This window comes from Loxodonta africana, chromosome 1 (assembly GCF_030014295.1).
Source record: "Loxodonta africana isolate mLoxAfr1 chromosome 1, mLoxAfr1.hap2, whole genome shotgun sequence".
NCBI classification, from domain to species: Eukaryota; Metazoa; Chordata; class Mammalia; order Proboscidea; family Elephantidae; genus Loxodonta; species Loxodonta africana.
In genome coordinates, this window is record NC_087342.1 from 460,613 (window position 1) to 476,430 (window position 15,818).

At 40.3% G+C, this 15,818-nt stretch overlaps 1 protein-coding gene across 7 annotated transcripts in view; it reads left to right on the forward strand.

Moving 5' to 3' along the window:
* Positions 1–15,818, forward strand: part of PHLDB2 (pleckstrin homology like domain family B member 2) — a 333,831-nt gene that overhangs the window by 288,188 nt on the left and 29,825 nt on the right. For all 7 annotated transcript variants that reach the window (XM_064289130.1, XM_064287433.1, XM_023551839.2 and 4 more), the window contains 3 exons: positions 781–921; positions 2,278–2,377; positions 12,695–12,902. In XM_064289130.1, the coding sequence (XP_064145200.1) occupies positions 781–921; positions 2,278–2,377; positions 12,695–12,902 (449 nt within the window). The remainder of the gene's footprint in view (positions 1–780; positions 922–2,277; positions 2,378–12,694; positions 12,903–15,818) is intronic.

The following is a 15,818-nucleotide window of genomic DNA, read 5'->3' on the forward strand; positions in this document are numbered from 1 at the left end:
CCTAAACTTAGTTTTTTTTTTTAACCTTAGTATAAAAATTATCAAACCTGAAGAACTTTTAATTAGGAAATTACCTTACCACGAAGACTGGGATTTTCCTCTGGGTGGTGAGGTGAAGCCAAGAAAATTTTGAATAAATTCAAGTTGACAAAATCTTGTCTTAGCAGTCTGAAAAAATGCAATATTCCAGAGGTGGATTTTTAAATGTGAAGGATTAATATAGGAGTTCCTTGGCCAAGGTCTGTTTAAATAAACAAATAACCCAGAAAGATGTCTAATGGGAACCCTGTAGATTTGGGGTGTGTTTATATGACTGAAATATTATTACAACTTTCGGGCAGGTTTCCTGTTTTCTCGCTCCTTCTGTCTCCTTCTCCCTTTCTTATTCTCCTCACACTTGGATCTGTGCCATCACACAGAGCTGTCCAGACAGACAAGGGGAGAAACTGCTTACTTGCTTTGTCCACTGGCCATCTGCCATCCACATGGCGGCTGTCAGAATAATTTATAAATTATCCTGACGCCCCAAGGCAGCAGGCGCCATCAAAGTAAAAGGCAGATTCTTTTTTTTTTTCTAGGTTCAGTAATAAGTTCTTCCAGTCTCTATGTATCTTATCAAGTGCTATCCCAAGTCTATTAGTACAGATATAAATTTAATAATGATAATAAATTCTGTGTGAAAATTCCAAAACTTCCTTGTAAATGCATAATTCTTAATCTCATGAGTGATCTCTTTCAATTAGTCAAGTTTGCTGTTTTGCTTTACATTTGCGTTTAAAGCACTTTAGAAGCCTGGAAGAGAGGAGGAAACAGCATAAAGAAGGCCTCTATCTGAGTGACACTTTGCCTCGGAAGAAAACTACAGCTTCCGTGTCACCCCATTTCAGCAGTGCTACTATGGGAAGAAGTACCGCCCCAAAGGTAGGACGTGGGGATGGGCACGGGATCTCCTGGTCCTTATGTCGGCTGGGTTGCAGAGGCCCTTAAGATGGAAAAATGCTATATAATAGATCAGATTTGCCTGCTCTGAAGGAGTCCTAACTAAATTGCATTTTCTATCTTATTCAGAGGACATTTGCCATTGTATACTCTGGGGCCAAAGAACTTGGTCCTGGGTTTTTTCTACCACCGCAACACAGATGGTGGGTGGCATCCACGTACATGTCAGATTCCCAGGGCTGCATCCGAGATCTGGAAATAACATAAGGTATAGGCTCTGGGATCCAGGAATAGCAGCAACAAATATCTGTTGAGTCATGTTTATGTCTCTGGCACTGGGCTAAGCCCTTTATGTGGATTGTCACATTTTAAAAACCATCAACGCTATGCAGTGCAGGTACTATTACCCCATTTTATGTGTGGATAAACCCAAGTGCAAAGAAGGTAAGCGACTAGCCCAGGTGCTCTCAGTTGGGAAGTGGTGGATCTGGGATGTGGTCCTACACGGGCTGACGCCTGAGCCGTGCTCACTCTTGTTGTGGTGACGTGTCCGAGGGGCCATTGCAGGAAGATGGAGGAGGTGAGAAGGTTCTAACTAGATTTGGGCCTTCATCTGCCTTTAATCAGAGGAACTTTGTTTTAATCTTTTTTTTATAAATTGGTGTTGCAATTATATTTTTATTTACATAAAGGATTTGGCTATTTCTAAGAGTACTGAAGCTGCTGGGATAGTGATAGGTTTCTCCAGTTTTCAGTGTGCCAGATAAATGGGCCATCATGCTTGGTAAAGTAGAGGGTCAGCAAAAAGGAGGAAGACCCTCAATGAGATGGATCGACGCAGTGTCTGCGACGATGGGCTCAAGCATAACGATTGTGAGGATGGCGCAGGACCGGGCAGTGTTTCATTCTGTTGTCCAAAGGGTCGCTATGACTCAATGGCACCTAACAACAGCAACAGATAAATGGGGGTAATGGAAATTGGTGCCCTCGTGACAAGCGTAGCTCTTTCCTGTTCTTTTGCATGATGTGCGTGCATTCCCGTCCCTGTATCTGCCCTCTGCTCCTTATGCATGAAGAGTTCTCAGTCATTTGCCCAACTTCCTTCACTTTTGGAATCCTTGCCACTAGCAGAACTGCTGTGATGTACAGACTGCGTGAAGCTCTAGGGAGATACAGCGACTGGCCTTTACCATTGAGAATCAAGAAAATAGGGCACGAGGACCTACCTCCTCTGCTCTCTACACTTAGACTGGAGCAGTGGACACAGGAATGTGGCCACTTGCTGAAGGACCATTTGGCCTGCAGTCTGCCTGACGCATTGTCTCCCTGTTCTCACAGGCTCATCTACCCCTGGGACAGAGCAACAGCTGTGGTAGTGTGCTCCCTCCCTCACTGGCCACTGTGACCAAAGACTCTGAGTCTCGGAGGATACTCAGAGGTACGTACCTTTTAAATCACATGTCATGGTCATTTGTTAAGCATTTGAATTTCTCATGGAGTGACAGAGACGGCAGGGTTGGGGATGGTTACAGAGGAGATCAACCAAAGTCCAAATTTCTGCTCTTACTGTGTCTCCTTTGGGGAAGGGGGGAGAGAGAGAAACAGAGACTGAGAGAGACCCTTACTGTTGTACTGAGGTAACTTTGCTATATATGCATAGAGTTAATGCACTTCAAACACACGCCTTGTATGTTATCAATTAATTAGAACTTTCAAACCAGAAAGACCCTAGAGAATTCCTAACTTTCCCATTTGATTGGTAGAAAGAAAGAGAAACTACTGAGCTCCAGAGAGATTACCAGGTCTAAGATTGTTCACTCAGTTTGTGGGTGAGCCACTGCATTGCTAGCTGTTAGAGTTAGCTGTTACATTGTTAGCTGATGGCTGCTGTAGGGTCGACCCCAACTCATGGCAACCCCATGCACAGTGAGATAGGACTGTTGTGATCCATATAGTTTCGCTGGCCAATTTTTGGAAGTGGATCATAATTCCTTGTACGTCTTAGTCTGTAAGCTTCACTGAAGCCTGTTCATCATGATAGCAGCATGCAAGTCTCCACTCTATTAATCCATGTGCTAAAGAGCCATTGACCTGCTACGGTAAATGGAGCCCTAGTGGCTCAGAATTCACTTCGGCGTTTCATTGTGTGTTTGAGCTTTTGTGCTATGTGGTTGTTAGGATCAAGTAGACTTAGACTCTTAATATATTTTATTTCTTTGTAATAATACATTGCATTTATAATGGAGTTCTAAGATGGTCTTTTAGGGCTAGAAGTTTTTTTAGTAATTTATAGAGGTAAACTGCCTTATTCCCTTGGGAGGGTTAGATTTATTGTGTTCACATAGTAGTTCAGTTTGATAATTTATATCGTCCCTAACTTTTGAGTAGGCATGGTGCTAATTACCAAGAATGCAAATGAATATCATGATCCTTGCCCTTGAAATGCTTATAGTCTAGTAAGGAAGAAAGACACATAAACGAGATTTCAATAAAACGTGCTCAGTGCACTGATGGAGGTATGCCCAGGATGTAATGGGACACCTAGCATCCAGATACATCCATGCACTGGTAGAACTGAAACGCTTCCCTCTCCGAGCACATTGGAATTCAATTCTGGCTGCTCAGCCTGTCTGCTAATGGTGCCAGGGGGTAACCACTGGTTTCCCATTGTGTCTGTAATGTGTATACGTATATATAATTTTGTATAAATTGTTGTTGCGTGCCATGAAGTGGATTCTGATTCACAGCGACCCTACAGGAAGAAGTAGAACTGCCCATAGGATTTCCAAGGCTATAACCTTTACGAGAGCAGATTGTCACATCTTTCTCCTGTAGAGTGGCTAGTGGGTTCTAACTGCCGACTTTTTGGTTAGCAGCCAAGTGCTTAACCACTGTGCCACCAGGGCTCCATTTTTGTATATATATAATTTTTTGTCTATATGTTTCTGTAAAGATTACAGCCAAGAAAACCCTACGGAACAGTTCTACTCCATAATGCATGGGGTCTCCATGAGTTGGGTACTGATGCAATGGCAGCTAACAACCACAGGAATACGTATATGTGATAATATGTATGTATGTGTAAGTGTATGTGTGTGTATATATATATATATAAAGAGAAAGAGAGTGAGCCCTGGTGATGCGGTGGTTAGTAGCTTGGCTGGCTGCTAACCGAAAGGTCAGCAGGTCAAATCCACCTTGGAAACCTTATCAGGCAGTTCTATTCTGTTCCATAGGGTCACTCTGAGCTGAAATCAACTCAACAGCAATGGTTTTTTTTTTTTTTTTTTTTTTTTTGGTATATGTGTGTAAACACACATACACACCACTGAAATGAGGTTTTATAATCGTTAGTAGAAGCGATTTGAGAGTTAAATAAAAACTAGTATTTATAAGAGATTTAAAATGTGTAAACTAAACCCATTGCCATGGTGTCAATTCTGACTCATAGTGACCCTATAGGACAGAATAGAGCTGCCCCATAGGGTTTCCAAAGAGCAGCTGGTGGATTCAAACTGCCGACCATTTGGTTAGCAGCCAAGCTCTTAACCACTGCGCCACCAGGGCTCCTTACACTATACAATAGAGGTTTACAGTATAAACACTTGAATCAGGTATGTTTAATTGCACTTCTTTTTATTTTCTTTATCATAATTTCTTAATGAGTTAAAATATTTCTGCTTTTATGATGCATAAATAATGGGGAGAAATGAGTCTTTGTACTTTGGCTCTCATTTATCACTGTTTACTTGTGGGTCAAGTCTATTTTTAGTTGAAGCATTTTTCTTTAGTAATAATAGACTTCTTTTTAAATGTATTTTTGCCCCTGGCTCAAGGCAGCAAAGCTTGGATTGGCCACAATGTCAACAAAGGCCATTCAGCATATTCATGTGCTTTGTGTAACAGTGGTTTACAGAAAGATCAAGAACTTGGGAAATGGAGTATGATCTCAGATTATTAGACACTGTTCAAAGAAGTGGCAGCCTACTTCCATAAAAGATTTATAGCCTTGGAAACCCTGTGGGACAGTTCTACTCTGTCCTAAAGGGTCGCTATGAGTCAGAATCAACTTGATAGCAATGACACCAGCAACAAACGTTGAAGGTAGTTTCTTAAAAATCAAGAGCTGTTGATATCAAGGTGTAAGACGACTCTTGTGAGAATATGGTTAAACTGAAGGGATGTTTGATCTCCATTATTCTGATCTCTCTTTTCCCCTGAAACAATGGGAATCCCATGCAAGGTTCAGAGACGAAAAATGAACCAATTCCGTTAGGTCACATTAAAATGTACCCTCTGCAAAATCTGCTTTTATCTAATGTTTGTGTTTTAGTTCTTCACTGATAGGACTTTTGTACACAGAAAGAATGCAGCGTCAGTCTTTCTCTGACGCAGCTCTAAAGTAGCATTTGTCTTAAAGAGCTTTGTGTGGTGTTCATGAGACATCTTCTGAGGAAACAGAGAAACATCAAGTGTGTGTTGATCCAAGCAGATGTGTTGAGATCTCCCTTGGCTCCTCCACTCAGAGGAGAAGGGTTGGGGACTGTAGGGTTTAGAGCCATGGCTGACTATAGAATCAGTAGGATTTTCTACTAAGCCCGTACAGGTGGCCCACAAGGACCAGAAGGAATGAGCCATAATTTCGTTTAGAATTATTTAAATAGCATTTGCTGGCTTCACTGAAATAACACATGCAAGTAAAATCCTATGGTTTAAAAAAATTGGACCTAGCGCATTTTCGTTAGTTTGAATTTAGTATACCTTATCTTTCTTTTTTTTTCCTTAACTTACACTATTAACATAAAATGTTTTTTTGCTGCTATTCATAATGGAAGCATCGAGGATGACAGTGTAAGTATAAGCCTTCCTCATTCAGCACTGTTTTAATAGGACTGGACATGAATCGTGCATACAAAGGTCTTTGAAAGTAGAGTCAAAGCAGAGAGCCCAGGAAGTCCACTCCTGAGGTCGTATTGGTTGTTGGCTTTCGTACAACTCGTGACCTATTCCTTTGTAAGCTTCAGAATGAATGAAATCTTTGTTCTTTTGTCTTCTGTTAAATGCAGGAAAATCCAAGAAAGGTATGACAACCTCCCTGTGTGCTGTTTCTGTTTCCAGCAAATATTGAAAGGTCATTGTCAGCCATCTTTAAAGAGTGATCACATGTCAAACTGTCCAGTGGTGGATTTTTAGTTTAATTTATTATTCCTTTCACACAATAAAGAAAAAACTTGTTGCACGTTCACTAGAAACAAAATGCTGGACGCAGCTGCCGTTCATTCACAGGCAGCTGCGTGGCCTCTTTGTTTTGGTGTTTATATTATCACAAGGTCAGATCCTACAGGAAGCATGACTGCTGGGGAAGCATGGTTCTGCTAGACTCAGGGTCTGCATACAGAAAAGACTGGACGTTGTGGTATATGTAGCCTCAGTGTAAAACATGATGCATCTCCTTTATAAAGGCCAGGGATAAAACAAGGCGGGCTATGGTTGGAGAGTGGGAAGGATTTAGGACATTCCTACTTATTCTTTTAAGTCTATTTTATAAGAAAGGCTGAGTGGAGAGAGTGAAGAACAGCTTCAGTGACTGACTTGAATAAGGAAGATGGTTGTTTCTGCAGCAAGGCGGTAGAGAAGTAGAGTGTTAGAAGACTTCTGATAATGTTTGATGGGCTGTGCTTCAAACAGTTGAATGGCTTTTTACAAACTTTAGCTCCTCAAAACTATTTGTTACTGTCTGTTTCGGAAAAGAATTGTTTTATAATCTTGCTTTTATTCTCCTTTTTTTTTGGCAGTCAGATATGTGTGAACGATCTTTTTTTTTTTTTTTTGGTAACAGATCTTTTTTGACTATGCATGAATTATGAATTATAAGCTCATTTTTTTTTTAACTTCTTAAGTTCTCTGTAAATTCAGATTTAACCTAAAAATGTGAATATTGTGCCTTGTTAATCTGCTGGTTGGAAAACCTGGTGGCGTAGTGGTTAACAGCTACAACAGCTGACCAAAAGGTCAGCAGTTCGAATCCACCAGGCGATCCTTGGAAACCCTATGGGGCAGTTCTACTCTGTCCTTTAGAGTCGATAAGAGTTGAAATTGACTTGATGGCAACGGGTTTGGTTTTTTTTTTTTTGGTTTTAATCTGCTGGTATTGTTACTAACACTGTCAACAATTAGCATGTTGGAAGTGTGTATTTTTCTTGTCCCTTTGTCATACTTTTTGATCTTATATCTTTTTTCTTTTCCTCTGTCTGTCATTCTCTTCCTTCATTCCTGACTTGTCTTATCCCTTCATCTCCTGCCTGTGGACTGTCATTAGGAAGAATGAATTTCTCAGCAGGTGAGTTATGATAGGCCGAATTGTCAGAAATACAGGCTAGTTTTGTTCTCTTAAATGAGGCTACATTTTAAGTCAATTTAAGCCTATATTAAGCCCCAGGTAACCCTAAAAAAGTATAGAACACAAATTTGGAAAATATTGGCAAGAGTCTATGCACCTTGCAATAGCTAACTCAGAAAGGACTTTTTGAGTCCAGTTAGAATTCATAGACCCTGGCAATAAAAATAAATAAATAAATCAGTGGGTCTTGCATATCCAATCTGTTGACTCTCCAGGATGACCTCATTCAGTGCAGCAAAGAGCTAGATTGGTTTGGGTTCCTTACATGTGCTGTGCTTAGTGACAGCCCCAGGTATTAAGTCTCATTTTATATACCTTATAAACTACCCTTACAAACAGCTATTTCTGTCTGGTTAGTAAGTAATTAGCACATTTACAAGACGCTTTTTACTTTTTAAGGAGCCCTGGCTGTGCAGTGGCTGCTAGCCGAAAGGTCAGCAGTTCGAACGCACCAGCCACTCCTCAGGAGAAGGATGTAGCAGTCTGCTTCTGTAAAGATTTACAGCCTTGGAAATCCTATGGGGCAGTTCTACTGTGTCCTATAGGGTCACTATGAGTTGGAATCAACTCAATGGAAGTGGGTTTTGCTTTTTTACTTTTTTGTTCCTTTTCTGCTGCTTAATGTTATGCTTGTTTAATTTTTATTTAAAACAAACAAATAAATAAAAACAAGTGTCCTCAAGGGTTGGGAAAGTCTCGTTTTTTCCAGTCCACTTACTTTGCCCCACCTCTAATAGTAGACCATTTCACTTCCTTCTTTAGCCATTAATGTAGAATCGACAGATGAGAATATGAATTCATTCAATGATTCTTTATTGAGTGACATTCATATGCTAAATAACATGAATACCATAACAGGACATACGTGGCTCCTTCCCCCATAAAGCTTCCATTTGAGTGGAGGCTGAAGGACCAGCTTATAGTTGCTCTGGTTTTTCACTGCTCCAAAGTTCTTCTTGGGCCTCCTTACAGGGATACCCTGTTTCGATCCTTTGTTCCTCTATGGTGTTTCCTCTATCAGAAGTACCTATGCCTTTGGTTGGCCAGGCCGGGCCTGAATCCCAAAACCAGCTCTTCAGAATTACATTGGAGCAATTCCAGGGCCACAGGGGAGAATTCCATACCCTTACTTACGATTGCAGAGACAGACCATTTCTTGGAATCGTTCAGCAGAGAGAAGGATAAGCCAGGTGTCAGCTGGGTTCATCGTGACCAAGTAGAGTGTCAGTCACATTTAGAAATAAAATTGCTCCATGAGGAGAACATTCCCACTCACATTGGATCCATAGGAAACAAACATTCTGTGTTGGGAAAGATATGTTCATTAGTGGACTTTTTCATTTAAGTTGCCAGGAAAATATAAGGTGCTCATCCTACCTTGGGAAGGACTGAAAGGCTCTCAGCTATAGAGTCAGACCTCAACAAATAGTGAATTGGCTTGGGGAATTTATGTTCTCCGTCCTTAGTACACATTGTAACATGGCTGCCCCTTGGGCCCACGTCTGAAAAAGCTTGAGTTATTCTAGTTCGCTGTCTACCTTGCCTGAAGGTTGTATGTTCATTCTCTTATTCTGTGGTATGTTTTGAAAAAAAAAATTATACATATTTTTATTGTGCTTTAGGTGAAAGTTTACAAATCAAGTCAGTCTTTCATACAAAAACTTATATACACCTTGCTATGTACTCCTAGCTGCTCTCCCCTTAAAGAGAGAGCACACTCCTTCTCTCCACACTGTATTCCCCTTATCCATTCAGCCAGCTCCTGTCCCCCTCTGCTTTCTTATCTCCCCTCCAGACAGGAGCTGCCCACGTAGTTTCATTTGTCTACTTGAGCCAAGAAGCTCACTCCTCACCAGTATCATTTTCAGTATCAGTCCAATCCCTGTCTGAAGAGTTGGCTTCAGGAATGGTTCCTGTCTTGGGCTAACAGGTCTGGGGACCATGACCTCTGGGGCCCTTCTAGTCTCAGTCAGACCATCAAGTCTGAAAAAATATACATATCTTGATTGAAATTGTTCTTTACTATCTTGAGGGACAGGACATCAGGTACTTTAATTAAAAAAAAAAATATATATATATATATTATATATATATATATATATATATACTCACCCACTTTTGTGCTTTTCAAAGAAGGTGTTAGTTGCCTTGTAGGGACTGACTTTTTCTCATGGTAGAAAACCAGAGGGGAGACAGAAGTTGTGGCACTGCCAGGGGTGTGACTCGTGTGTTTCAAATTACCTGGCTGTCTTTCAGTGGTTTGTTTTTCAAACTAAAACAAAGAAATGTCTTCTATGTAGTTGGAGCCAATTTGAAAGTTTTCTATGTCACATGCCGTTTTTGAATGCATAAGAAATTATACAGGTGTGACCTTTTCAAATAATTTCTGTTTTTGCCCCCCCCCACCTTTTCATAATGAATAATTGGAAATAATTTAAAAGGAACAATAAATAATTCCAAAAGTTCAAGTGTCAAAGGTAAATATTTGAATAATGGATTATTTGGTCTTTCTTGATGAAAAATGAATAAATAAAAGCCACAAGCGCCATGCTTATGAATGCACTGGCTTTGTTTTTATGCTTTGATGTTGATTAATGATATCCTGTCTCAGGTCTCATGGTCTGTCTTTATGTTTTGTGTCTTCCCTTAGCTAAAATATGTGGCTTTATAAGAAAAAATATGTGTTTATAATTTATAGTAACAGCTTATAGTAAGAAAATTTATTTTTCCAAAAATTCCTTAATCCAAATGAAGGCTTTAACATATTTGCACCCAGATACCTAACCCTGCTCTGAGTACTAACGGCATGAAAGCTCTGCATGGAGCTAAAATCAGTTTATAAACTTCTGGAGTACAATGCTTTCTTACAGCATCATTGACGTGGTCTCCATTTTTAAATAGAACTGTTTAATGAACAGCTGAGGAAGCTCTTCGGAGTCACTCCTCTTCCTCTTGCCTGCTTTTTTGGCCATTCCTTTACTGATTAACAGCCTTGTTGAAAGAGAGGGAAAGCACAGGAAAAGAGGCAAAATTCTGATGGTCCAATCGTAAACTCTTAATAGCTTGATCAGGGTGGGAAGAGAGTGTAAACTATTGTACTAGCTAGAGGAAAGTTTTTTTTGTGTGTGAACGGGGGGATTTGTGGAAACCCTGGTGGCGTAGTGGTTAAGTGCTATGGCTGCTAACCAAAAGGTCAGCAGTTCAAATCCACCAGGCGCTCCTTGGAAACCATATGGGGCATTTCTACTCTGTCCTGTAGGGTCGTTATGAGTCGGAATCAACTCAACGGCAATGTGTTTGGTTTTTGGTTTGGGGGATTTTTTAATCAGCATGGTTCCTGCTTGATAAGTATATGGTAGAGAACTGAAAAGAGGCAAAATTCCCAAATTGGCTACCAGGGAGTGAGCCATGGCAATAAAAGTACAGGTAGTCCCCCACTTAATAAGTATTTGAGTTACAATGAACTGTACTTACGACCATCTGTTTTTTGTTTTGTTTTTGGTACATCTTACCGTTAGTAATATGTACTATATACGGTGTTCCGGTGCATAATTTGCTGATATCATCATATCTGTAAGTTTATACGTAATGTTTCCAATGCCTAAAGACAAATAAAGATTGGATTTATAAAGATACTGAAAATAAAAGGCAATAATAATGAAAACTAAAAAAGAAAATGAGGTATTCGACTTAGATCAGAACCAACTTATGGCAGCGCCATTGGAACAGAACCCCACTGAAACTTAAGGCCTACCTGTAACCTGTACAAGGTAAAGGCACTGACATAGTGTGCCAGCTGACAGAGTAGCAGGGTAAGGAGCAAGCTCTTATTTACTCTGCCGTGGGACCTGTTGACACCTTTTCATATGGTCAATATCACTAAGTAGCTGATGGCTGATTGTTAAGGTAGAGGAAGAAGAAAGGACTACAGCTACTGGAAGGATTGTTGATCCTAAATGTTTTAAATAAGTCATTGGAAAGGAAGGTAAATTTAAAAAAAAGACAATGAGAAAAATGAAAAACGTGCGGTTTGGATTCTAACCGGGTTAAAAGTGTATATGCCCAACTCCATTTCAGTCTCTGCTTCCCAGAGAACCCAATCTGTGATCAAGGACAACAGCTACTTCATAGAAGTCCGAGCTTTCAAGTCAGCCCAGACCCGAGTCCAAATACAGGTTCTACCCCTTGCCAACTCTGTGACCCTAGACAAGTTACTTAACCTTTCTGAGCCTTGTTTTTCTCACATGTAAAATGGAATAATAAATAACGTGGGACTATATAAGGAGCCCTGGTGGCACAGTCAAGCGCTTGGCTGCAATAAAAGGTCGGCAGTTGGAACCCACCAGCTGCTCCATGGGAGAAAGATGTGGCAGTCTGCTTCCATAAAGATTACAGCCAAGAAAACCCTATGGGCAGTTCTACTCTGCCCTGTAGGGTCACTGTGAGTTGGAATCGACTCAGTGACACACAGTGAAAACAACATACTGGGATATTTATAGAATGTGGAACAGAATTCCTAGTACTTAGTAAGTGCTAGAAAAAGGATAACTATTGTCTGTCTACAGACTACACACAAACTAATCACTTCACATTTTCTATAAGTTTTATTGAAAATTGTTTAATACATTATTATAGTAGACTTCTTTTAAAATTACTGTGGCAAAAATATCCACAACAAAACAAGCACCGACAATTTCCACGTGTATAATTCAGTGTATAGTAGACCTTTGATAATCATGGGGATGACACTTGGTACTTCCACGAAGCCCCAAACTACAGAATATCTTTATAGCCCACGCCGTCACCTTTAAAATGAAATAAAGTACATACAACTCAAAAAATAAGTAAATAAAAATTTTTTACAAAGCGTAAGTGATGGTATGAGATACAAGGTTCTGAAATCCTACACCTGGAAGATTCATCTATTGCTTTATGACCGATTGCTTGTTTCTTAGACTCAAATACCGCTGAAGAAGTGACAGCTCTCAAATCCTGGTGTTGCATGTCACTAGGAGTCATTCTACTTTCACGTGAACCCAACTATGTTTTGAGGATTTGGGGGCTTTAGCTTTTCTTACTATATATAATCCACAGTTGTGTGGAAATGTAGGAATGGTAATAGGCAAGTCTCAAGTGAGCCCACTGCTAAAAAAGATCACTCACAAGACCACTTCTTGGAGTCTCTCCCTTGCATTGGGCATGCTATTCCTTTGATCTTATCAGCTTCAAAACAAACCAAGCTTTCACTTGGAGTCATATGCAGATGGTTTTGGCTGCTGGTGTGAGTCTATAGACTTAAAAGTTTCTAGGACTGAAAAATGAGACACACTAACATATTTATGGCTCTTTCCTTAGGGTATAATCACCAACAGATGAATGAAGGACACAGGCAGAAATCTTCTGAATTTTACAACCGCACCTCGTCTGAATCAAATGTCTACTTGAATAGTTTCCATTATCCAGATCACAGCTACAAGGACCAGGCCTTTGATTCTTTGAGCCTAGACAGCTCTGACAGCATGGAGACCAGCATCTCTGCCTGCTCCCCTGACAATATCTCTAGGTAAGATTTCTTCATGAGTAAGTTTTCTGGTTTAGGAAAGCACTTGCTGGTTTCGAAAGTTAAAGTCATCAAACTGGGACATTGGATATGTACAAGCCCAAAGTGTCTGGGCCCGAAGAGTCTACAATACAGAAGGAAGTCTAATGCCATGGACCCTTTGAGAGTAGTTTGTATCCTGTCTGACCTAGCCAGTCAGACACCATACCATCCATTCTTTCCCTTTGCCCTATTTTTTTATACTTGAGCTTACATTTATACGGTGCTTCAAAATGGATTTGCCTCTGTTGACTCCGATTTTTCTTTGCAGTGGTTTCAATCAAACAAAGAAATAATTTCCAACTATAGAGTCAGAACCTGGAAGGATTTTTTACCTTTATGTTTTGTTAAAAGGAAGGCTTTAGCTGTTCCATTTATGAAAGTTGTTATAAGGATTTTACCACTCATTTGTGTTCATACTTTGAGGGAAGCAAAGGTAGCCCTGTGGAATTACAGGCAAAAGCAACATCTAAAATGCAGATCTAGTCATGGAACTTCTCCTGTTCAAAAGCCTTGATGGTGCCCTATTACCTACCGAATAAAGTCAGACCTTAGAGCCAGGTATTGCAGGTCCAGCTCAGCTCCCCATTGTTTCTCTCTCCCTGACACACCTCACAGGACTTCTTGTTATTTGAAAGGGCGAAAAGGTTTCGTATCTCTGTACCTTTGACCATATTGGTCCCAGTCCTGGAATCACGTAGTTTGTTCATTCGTTCATTCTTTTATATGCCTAGTCACTCCACCAATATTTACAGAGTGCTCTGCTGAAGCTGGCTTGTTGGCCCGGCCAGACCCAAATGTGTGCAACTCTTCCCAACTCTGTGCTCAGTGATATCATGTTGTAGCTTGCAATTGGCCATTATAGCCATATTTACACCAAGTAGATATTTGTGCCCATTCAAGAGAAAGGCAATCCAACAGAATGTGGAAATTATCAAACAATATCATTAATATCACACACAAGTAAAATCTTGCTGAAGATAACTAAAAAACAGCTGCAGCAGTATATCGACAGGGAGCTGCCAGAAATTCAAGCCAGATTCAGACGAGGATGCAGAGCAAGGGATATCATTGCTGATTCAGGTGGATCCCGGCTGAAAGCAGAGAACACCAGAAGGATGTTTACCTGTGTTTTATTGACTATGCAAAGGCACTTGACTGTGTGGATTATAACAAATTATGGATAACATTGCGAAGAATGGGAATTCCAGAACACTTAATTGTGCTCATGAGGAACCTGTACATAGACCAAGAGGCAGTTGTTCATACAAGACAAGGGGATACGCAGGGCTTAAAATCAGGAAAAGTGTGCGTCAGGGTTGTATCCTTTCGCCATATTTATTCAGTCTGAGAAGCTGGACTATATATAGAAGAATGTGGAATCAGGATTGGAAGAAGACTCAGGAACCCTCGATATACAGATGACAGAACCTTGCTTGCTAAAAGTGAAGAGGACTTGAAGCACTTACTGATGATCAAAGAGTACAGCCTTCAGTATGAATTATGCCTTAACATGAAGAAAAAAAAAAATCCTCACAACTGGACCAATAAGCAACATCATGATAAACAGATAAAAGATAGAAGTTGTCAAGGATTTCATTATACTTGGATCCACAATCAACGCCCACAGAAGCAGCAGTCAAGAAATCGAATGACATATTACATTGGGCAAATCTGCTGCAAAAGACCTCTTTAAAGTGTTAAAAAGCAAAGACATCACTTTGAGGACTAAGGTGTGCCTGACCCAAGCCATGGTGTTTGCAGTCACCTCATATGCATGCGAAAGTTGGACAATGAATAAGGAAGACTGAAGAAGAATTGACGCCTTTGAATTGTGGTGCTGGCAAAGAATATTGAATATACCATGGACTGTCAAAAGAATGAACAAGTCTGTCTTGGAAGGAGTACAACCAGAATGCTCCTTAGAAGCAAGGATGGCGAGACTTCATCTCACAGACTTTGGACATATTATCAGGAAGGACCAATCCCTGGAGAAGGACATCATGCTTGGTAAAGTAGAGCATCAGCGAAAAAGAGGAGGACCCTCAATGAGATGGATTGACACAGTGGTTGCAACAGTGGGTTCAAACATAGCAATGATTGTGAGGATGGCACGAGACTGGGTAGTGTTTCCTTTTGTTGTACATAGGGTCACTATGAGCATCAGCATCTAGCAACAACAACAACCAAACCAAACGCATTGCTGTTGAGTAGATTCCAATTCATAGCGACCCTATAGGGCAAAGTGGAACTGTCCCATAGGGTTTCCAAGGAGCAGCTGGTGGATTCAAACACCACCACCACCAAGTAGATTGGCAAACACTGTACAACAGGTCCCCACCCTCCTGTCACAGAGCTGATTTACCAGCATACCACTGTCTTCAATCAGTTCATCAATTCATGAGGTCATTTGTTTATTCATTTAACCAATAATTACCAATAGTGCCTGGCATTGCATAATACCTTTATCTTTTATCCTTGGCTCACCCCTACTTCCGTCTTAGCCTAAATTCTCCTCATCCTCCAAGCTCAATCTTATATTGTAGTCTTATGAATGCTTCTGCCTCTTGGGTCTCTTTCCTCTGTGTCACCATAGCTTTTGCTACATATATGTGTGCGTGTGTGTGCGTGTGTGTGTATATATATGTGTGTATATATAGCACTGATTATATTATTTTCAATTTGTCTTCAATAATTACGAATTCCTCAATGCCAAATTATCATTTGGTTTCTGGACCCAGAAGGGATCCTGGCATATTATAAGTGGTCAATGAGTGTTGGCTGAGTAAAAAATTTGGAATATCGTAAAATGGTCATCCTTTTAATTTCTGTATTTTTCTGTGTTTGATCCATATATCCTAATTGTCTGAGAACCATTTT